Below are 8,337 nucleotides of genomic sequence, written 5' to 3' on the forward strand. Positions count from 1 at the left end.
CGGCGGAGCTATTTCGCGACCGGAAGTGTACTTTTCTTGAACTTTTTCAGGTCCCGGGAACTCCGATCTTCCTCAAAATTTGCAGGGAGCTAGGTGAGCATGTGGGGGACATGGCCGGCCGGTTATATGGGAGAGGGGAGGTGGCCAACCGGTTTTCCATAAAGTAGATAGCTGGCCGGCCAGTTTTCCAAAAAGGAAATGGCTGGCCGGCTAGAAAAGGGGGCCGGCCGGCCGGCCATATGCCCAGATCCGAGGGCAGTTTGGTCTTTTTCACCTCCTTTTTGATGCTCCTTCAACCAAGACCTTGAGCCTATAAAAGGCAGCCGAGGCCCCTTCCTTTCTTGCCTCCTACAACACTTTTCTTCTCCAGATCTGAGTTTCCTACGCGTTTTCCAACGCCCCGTGCAAATTATTTTCGCAAAAATATTCAGTTTCAAGCACTTTGAAGCGATTAAATTTCGGTTTCGGAGCTTCTTTTCGCATTTTCGCCACTTGAAGTAAGTTTGCCTCAGTATTTGGAAGATTTTCTCGGGAGTTGACTTTCGTTGACTTTTCATTTCCCGAGAGTTGACTTTTGTTGACTTTTTCCAATTTCGGCTCATTTTGCTCATTTTTGCTCCCTTTGCAGATCTTTTGAAAATGGCGGGCAATTCTCCCCACGGCGGAGGTTTTCCAGGTGCCGGAGATGATTTCGATCCCATGAGTCTACCCCCGAGGACCCGACCTTTTATTCCCGGGAGGTACCGTCCGCCAGCACATGTCCTCCCTCGTGCTGTCTTCCGTCACTTTACTAGCTTTGACGAGGGAGCACCCGGGGATCTGCTTCTCCGAGAGCCGGAGCATCACCTCTCTCATGAGGCCCGAGAGGTATTTACTTCATTTTCTATATTTTTCGTACATTTGCCATGCTTGAACATGTAGTTTAGCTTATGACATAGTACTTTGCTCGCATCCTGAACATGTAGTTTCAACACTCGAATTTCTGAACATTCGGCTCATTAATTAATTGCGAATGCACAGTACACATTAGTTAAGAAGCGAATACACGGCTCAAACACTGATTTGTCGAACACATAGCCCGAATTCGAAAGTGAACACACAGCCCACACTTTAAATTTTCTGAACACGTAGCCCAGATTAGATAGTGAACACGCAGCCCACACTCGTTGAAATTTGAACACGCAGCCCAAACTTTAAATTTTCTGAACACGCAGCCCAGATTAGATAGTGAACACGCAGCCCACAATTTAACTGAAAGTTGAACACGCAGCCCAAACTTCAAATTTTCTGAACACGCAGCCCAGATAGATAGTGAACACGCAGCCCACAATTTAACTGAAAGTTGAACACGCAGCCCAAACTTTAAATTTTCTGAACACGCAGCCCAGTTAATTAGTGAACATGCAGCCCACGCTAGTTGAAAGTTGAACACGCAGCCCAAACTTCAAATTTTCTGAACACGCAGCCCAGATTAAATAGTGAACACGCAGTCCACACTGATAGAAAGTTGAACACGCAGCCCAAACTTCAAATTTTCTGAACACGCAGCCCAGATGAATAGTGAACACGCAGCCCACACTGGTTGAAATTTGAACACGCAGCCCAAACTTCAAATTTTCTGAACACGCAGCCCAAATTAAATAGTGAACACGCAGCCCACACTGATAGAAAGTTGAACACGCAGCCCAAACTTCAAATTTTCTGAACACGCAGCCCAGATTAAATAGTGAACACGCAGCCCACATTAGAATTTGCATGTAGCTTATTTCACTTCATCGGCATACAGCCCATTTCATCTCATTGGCACACAGCCCATTCATTTCATTGGCACACAGCCCATTCATTTCATTGGCACACAACCCATTCATTTCATTGGCACACAGCCCATTTCATCTCATTATTGACATATGTATTCATTCTGAATGCAGGTTGGTTCCCGCAGTGTGCGAGGGTATGGTTCCACCATCGCGCGGGACTGGTATGCTGAGCTCCCGGAGGGTGTCCGAGACTTGGTAGACTTGGCAGGGTTTGGGCCCTTCTGCGTCGGGTTGTCACGTTTTCCTGCCAGGAGGACGCTGATGGCAGCCTTGGTAGAGAGATGGTGGGACACCACCAACTCCTTTCATTTCTCTGCTACCGGGGACATGACCATGACGCCCCTAGACTTCGCTGTGTTGACTGGCTTAGACATCGGAGGTTGGTCCATCCCCTATGATGAGGATATGGGCGAGTGGGAGGCCGCTTGGATGTATCTATTGGGGGCTCGCCCGCCTGTTGACAGGGTTTCTGGGAGAGTCCGATACACTTGGTTCTCTTCCCACTTCCGGCGGGCGGAGATGGTGCCTGAGACTCCCGAGGAGACGGAGCAGTATGCCCGTGGTTTCCTTATGTTCCTCTTCGGGACTACCCTGTTCGCCGACAGAGGGAACACAGTCGGGTTATACTTGCTGAGCGCTCTGGTTGACCTATCACAGGTCCATCGATATGACTGGGGTGGCGCCGGCTTGGCTACCCTTTACTTTTATATAAGCGCGACCTCCCGCGGGCGGGGCGATTTACTTGGCGGCTACTGGAGAGCCTGGGAGGTACTTTTCTGTCCTCTTGATTTACATTTCTGCTCTTCATTACTTGTACATTGCACACACAGCGCATTTTTACAATCTGTATTTTGCTCTCAGCATTTCGTACTTACATTCTGCACTGTTTTTCTCAGCTATGGGTCTATGTATACTTCCCATCATTAGCCCCCGAGCTGGAGGTGGCAGGGATTCCCGTGACCCCATATTCATTGGTGTTCGAGGGTCCGCACCGGCCGAGACCTCGAGAGACCCTCCTTTACCTGCGACAGTACTTTGACACTGTGCGACATTCAGAGGTACCTCTGAGCTTTCAGTTCCTTTCATTTTCATCTTTGATTTGCTCTGTATATTCTCGATTTCTGATTGGTTTATGCATTTATCATCCGCAGATCACATGGCAGCCTTGGGCGCCCCTGGGTGATGGTCTCCGACTTCAGTATACCGGAGCGTCGGACATCTCCCAGTATAGGGTCCTGCTCGAAGGGCCGGTTGGCAGGGTATGGTTCCTGGGGGAACGCTTTCTGCGCCAGGTATGGGGGTATCTTTCTTAGGATCCTCTCGCAGTACCCCCAGCCAGTATGCGGACTGCTGACAGACTCTCTTACTCGGAGGTAGTCGGCGCCATGCTGGGTAGTGATGCTTTACTACATATTGAGGAGGGGGACTACGCCACTTATCGTCACATATACTTGATGCCTCCATTGACGGGAGCTCATATCCCGATGATGAGGCCTGCCGGTATGTCATCCTCGGGCCAGGCTCAGGCTCGGGCTGCAGACGCCCTTTCTACTAGCAGGGCTGGTACATCTAGAGGCGGGAGTAGACCGGTTCCTCCGGTTCCGTCGTCTTATCCTCATCCTGGATGGCCAGATATGCCGACTGAGTTGATGGCGTGGCAGTATGGGGCTATCTCCCCGACTCCGATTCCGCTAGAGCCTCCGATGCCCAGTGATCGATATGCCATTGATCCTGACTCACCGCTGGTATGTTCCACTGTTTTTCATTCATCATTCAGGTGTTTAGACATTCTTCTGTTCACTGATGGTTATGAACTCATTTTTGCAGCCACCGCGAGGGTACATGGAGGAGGTGGTTGGACTGGTGGCCACACTCGAGGGCATGGTCCTGCGTAGGGAGGCACAGTTGTCTGTCGCGGGCATTCAGGTACCCTTCAGTTTTCTGACATTTATCATACTTCTGATGACATGCTGATTTCTACTGCATCGATAGACTACTTGTGTAGAGCACATCTGACACACACCCCACTTGTACACTGTATTTACATGCACCCACTTCATGTAGCCTTTGCTTGTATCTGCATCTGATGTATATATTTGGACTGATGTATTTGAATTGAACTTTTTGTTTTCAGATGCCTTCATGGTCCGGTCAGCCGCAGGCCAGGCCACCTGGGCCTCCTTGGGGAGCTGGGCCATCCGGGCCTTTTCAGGGGACGGGGCCATCCCGGCCTTCCCGAGGAGCTGGGCCATCTAGGCCTTTTCGAGGAGCTCGATGAGGGTCTGTCCGCAGACGCAGGGCTCACGTTGTGGAGGCGGAGCCTGGTGAGGAGGAGGAGGAGGCTACCGATCGTCAGTCAGAGACATCTGCTGAGGAGGGGGGCTCCGGTTTTGGTTCGGGGAATAGAGGGGAGGCTGAGGGGGATCCTGAGGATGACAGCTCTGACCCAGATGATGATGATGGTGCAGAGGTTGTCCCGCAGAAGAGGATGAGGAGTGCTTCTCGTTCCCGTTCCCGAGGATATTGATGTTGCTATTTCCTGCTTTATTTTTCTTTTTGCTAGTAGTTTGTAGCACTTTGCACATTGTTAGGCAGTTTTATTTTTTGTAAAACTTGTACCTTTGTTTGTTGTAAAGATGATGGAATGAAATAGCTTTTGAAAAGGTGTTTGTATTTTAAACTTTAGCATCGTATCGCATCATTTATTTCGCACAAAAATGAAATTGAATGGGAATGTGCATTGTGTAATCACCAAGTCAGGTAGTGAACTGACGCAACAAACTAAACAACTCAACTTACTAAGATATAACAGGACCTTAGGAAGTTTACAACTCGATAAGAAAAATGCAACAACGTTGACAACGCAAATAAACAAGACTTTAAACGAAGATTGTTTTGGACAGAGAACAATGACTCGAAAACACGAAACACGTCCGCTCGACAAACAACTCGATAAGCAAAACAACAACTCAATAAACAAAACTCAGCAACAACAGAGTGTACTTCTGATGATCTGGGCACCGGAACGCATCCGAAACGGATGGAGATGAAGGCCTTTGACTCTCCCGTTGCATGGAAATGCTTGGAACTCTCCCTCGAAGGGTAAAACAGGGCCAAGGAGATACACTGTAGCATTGCCGGCCATCCCTGGGAGCCGGCCGGCCATTTTTTGTAGAGAGAGACAGCTGGCCGGCCATTTCTGAAAAAGTAAATGGCTGGCCAGCCAGAAAAGGTGGCCGGCCGGCCACTCAGTCCTGCAGCCACCTGATTTTTGACACGTGTCCCCGTGAATAGTGTTTTTCCTTCTATAAAAGCCTCAACTTTGGGAACATTCATTTCATCTTAGTTTTAGACAAAGATGGAGGCGTTTCTCGCAGAAAATGTCACATCTTGGATCTCTTCTTTGGATGGCTCGGAAAAGCTGAACTTCTGGGGTTTCGGCTTGAATGCACTATTCACGCTGAGCCGTACTCCGCTACAGCTTCCTTTTCTCCATGCCGCGGCAAGGTTCTGGAATCCAGTGACGCACGTTTTTAGCTTTGGCGGCCAAGAGATGTGTCCCACTTTCGAAGATTTTCAGGTTTTGATGGAGTCTGAATGCTCTGAAGTGATCTTGCCCCAGCTCCGTTTTGGCCATGCTCAGGCTTTAGGGCGGATGTGTGGGCTTACGACGCATGACGCTCGATCTCTGATCTGCAGTGGGGAACTGGACGTCCTCGGTTTGATCCATCGTTTTTCCGATGCCGGTGACCGCAGCAACCATTATTGGCAGGGTTTCCGGCAACACGCCCTCTGCTTATGTTTGTTGTCTCACTTTCTGCTTTCCTCAGGCTTCGGCGGGACTAGCATTCGCCTGATTGAAGTCGCCCAAGGTTTGAGAGAAGGAAAGAGCTGTATTGCCATGACCTTGGCCGAGACATTGATGGGCTTAGATTCTGTCTATCGCCGGGAGGCGACTAGGTTTGCCGGGAGTCCACTGCTGCTGCAGGTAATGTTTCCCACCCGACCTCACATATATATTTGCTCACATCACTCGACCCTCAGGCTCGGTTTTTCTCACAAAACCCTTGTCTTACTTTTCTCTCATCGTACATCTCTCTGTTCTTTATTCTCTCATTTTCCATCCCTCCCTTAGGTATGGTTAATGGACAAGTTGCAGGTTGTGGACTCTTGCCCGGCCTATTCAGCTCGAGGCTACTTCTTTCGGCAGCGCCTAGTCAATGCTCTTGACGAAAGGTGGTGGTTCGATTGGATGTGCAATTTGCCCGCAGACGGCATTGCTTGGCGTTGTCCTTGGCTTAACCTCCCGGCAATGAGCTATAGTATGTCTCAGCTGATTGGGGTCCAATTGATTGGTCTAACCCACTGCGTATTCTATTTTCCGTTCCGGTTCCTGCGTCAGTTTGGTCATGATCAGACCTGCCCACCGGAGGGGATTGAGTACCCAGCCGCTTTCCCGATCCGGGGTGTACAGCTTGCCCGATATGCCACGGCATGGAGGACTAGAGAGCTCTTGGCCCCTGCTTCTACTTTCAGTTGCACTTTGTCCAATGAGTGCTTGGATTGGCTTAATGAGGAGGCACAGGTTGGGCCTAGCTTGGCATCAGATGCTCCATCCAGCTCCGGGAGGGGACGCAGAGATACTTGATTCGACTATGCCCCAAATTTGTTGCTTATTTAGTATTTTCAAGTTTTCTTTATGAATGTACTAAAAAAAGCCACCTCGATTGTAATGCAAGAGCAGGAGAACTCAGTTTTGAAATCAATAAAATTGAAGGTTATGGTACTGAAAATTTTCCGCTTTTGGTCCAAAAATGGTCTTTGTTGTAAAAAGATTAATTTGAACAAAGTCAACTTTTATTAAAACTTTTCAAAACTATTTTCGATGTGGATCAGAACTTGGACACACCGAAGATCTGTCACTGAGATGCACAACCCCAGATCCCTGCAACTGGAAAGTTGCCCCTAGTCTGAAGAACAATGCGGCACTGCACGGCAACGGAAAGTTGCCCCTTGTCTGAGTAACTTTGCACCGTCGCGGCAACGGAAAGTTGTCCCTAGTCTAAACAGCACTGTACCGGAGATCACGATAAATGCTGATGGATAAAGATGACTGAGATGATCGAAATGGACAAAGTTGATCGGGGAAAAAGTTTATGGCTGAACTTCAAGGTGAAGTTGCCTACGTATCCCAAAGATGGGAATCAAGCCTCACGTAGTTCAGGCTCAGGTTCACTCGAGTATTTTCACTCTCCTTTTGCGCTCTAACTTTTGCCAAGGCCGCCCTTTGCGGGTTTTCAACCTTGCGAGCTCAGTTTTTATATTTTCTAATTTTTTGTGCTCTGATTTTTGCCTAGGCCGCCCTTTCGGGTTTTCGGCCTAGCGAGCCTCTCAAGGATAGTATTTCTTCAACTTGTCCATATTGATCGGTTGTGAGAACTCCAAGCCATCTAGATCCATCAGAACCACAGCTCCACCTGACCAGATAGCTTTGATGATATAAGGACCAGTCCAATTGGGTTTGAACTTGCCCCTTGGGTCGTGGATGGGAGCTCGGTTGTCTTTGAGCACCAAATCTCCTTCTTTCAGATTCCTGGACTTAACCTTCTTGTTGAAAGCCCGGGCAATTCTGCGTTGATAGCCTTGGATGTGGTACAGTGCTTTCAGTCTTCTTTCATCAAAGAGCATGAGTTCTTCGAATCTGCTTTCCTGCCAATCTGCTTCGGCTATCTGGCATTCAGCCAACACTCGTAACGACAGAACCTCAATCTCAATGGGTAGAACAGCCTTCATTCCATAGACCAATGAATATGGAGTTGCTCCAGTAGAAGTTCTGATTGAAGTCCTGTAGCCCCATAGAGCAAATGGCAGCTTGTCCGGCCAATCCCGATAGGTTCCCACCATCTTCTGCAGTATATGCTTGATATTCTTGTTGGCGGCCTCAACCGCTCCGTTGGTCTGCGGCCGGTATGTAGATGACTTATGGAAAGCCACATTGTATTTTTCCAACAAGTCTATCACTTCTTTCTTGAAGTGGGAACCATTATCTGAAATTATCTCGTTTGGCACCCCGTAGCGACAGATGATGTTGTTTCTGATGAACTTTGCGACGTGCGACGCTTTCAACACCGCGTATGATTGGGCCTCGACCCACTTTGTGAAATAATCTATCGCTACCAGGATAAACTCATGCCCGTTTGACCCCTTCGGGGTAACAGCTCCGATCACATCAATTCCCCAGACTGAAAAAGGCCATGGCGAAGTCATGTTGTACAGTTTTGACGGCGGGATGTTCATGCGATTTGCATGGATTTGACACTTGTGGCATCGCCGAACAAAGCTAATACAATCCTCCTCCATGGTTGACCAGTAGTAGCCCTGTCTGAGGATCTTTCTGGCCAGCATTACTCCATTCATGTGTGCACCGCACTCTCCCCCATGGATGGCTTCCATCAGGCGTTTTGACTCTTCAGCTTCTACACAGAGCTTATGCATTCCCAGATGACCCCTTTTGTACAGC

General features: G+C 48.7%; 2 protein-coding genes across 2 annotated transcripts; both read left to right on the plus strand.

The window, feature by feature from the left end:
* Positions 1–637: 637 nt before the first annotated feature.
* LOC145803362 (protein MAINTENANCE OF MERISTEMS-like) lies at positions 638–3,265 on the plus strand. The gene is made up of 4 exons (XM_082896624.1): positions 638–867; positions 1,929–2,585; positions 2,714–2,875; positions 2,969–3,265. The coding sequence occupies exons 1-4, from the start codon at positions 640–642 to the stop codon at positions 3,128–3,130; spliced, it is 1,209 nt and encodes a 402-aa protein (XP_082752750.1). The 5' UTR covers positions 638–639; the 3' UTR covers positions 3,131–3,265.
* A 54-nt stretch (positions 3,266–3,319) lies between these two features.
* LOC145802901 (uncharacterized) lies at positions 3,320–4,095 on the plus strand. Its single transcript, XM_082895717.1, has 3 exons — positions 3,320–3,562; positions 3,645–3,743; positions 3,952–4,095. Exons 1-3 carry the CDS (start codon positions 3,320–3,322, stop codon positions 4,093–4,095), a joined length of 486 nt encoding a protein of 161 aa, XP_082751843.1.
* The last annotated feature ends 4,242 nt before the right edge of the window (positions 4,096–8,337 follow it).

This window comes from Camellia sinensis, chromosome 11 (assembly GCF_055761805.1).
Source record: "Camellia sinensis isolate YWXY chromosome 11, ASM5576180v1, whole genome shotgun sequence".
Taxonomy (NCBI): Eukaryota; Viridiplantae; Streptophyta; class Magnoliopsida; order Ericales; family Theaceae; genus Camellia; species Camellia sinensis.

Excerpts from the sequence above, each read along its gene's own strand:
- LOC145802901 (XM_082895717.1), top strand. The coding sequence starts at position 3,320 with ATGTCATCCTCGGGCCAGGCTCAGGCTCGGGCTGCAGACGCCCTTTCT. Across the intron at positions 3,563-3,644 it reads TTGATCCTGACTCACCGCTG|CCACCGCGAGGGTACATGGA; the intron begins GTATGTTCCACT and ends TCATTTTTGCAG. Across the intron at positions 3,744-3,951 it reads TGTCTGTCGCGGGCATTCAG|ATGCCTTCATGGTCCGGTCA; the intron begins GTACCCTTCAGT and ends TTTTGTTTTCAG.
- LOC145803362 (XM_082896624.1), top strand. The coding sequence starts at position 640 with ATGGCGGGCAATTCTCCCCACGGCGGAGGTTTTCCAGGTGCCGGAGAT. Across the intron at positions 2,586-2,713 it reads GCTACTGGAGAGCCTGGGAG|CTATGGGTCTATGTATACTT; the intron begins GTACTTTTCTGT and ends TGTTTTTCTCAG. Across the intron at positions 2,876-2,968 it reads ACACTGTGCGACATTCAGAG|ATCACATGGCAGCCTTGGGC; the intron begins GTACCTCTGAGC and ends TATCATCCGCAG.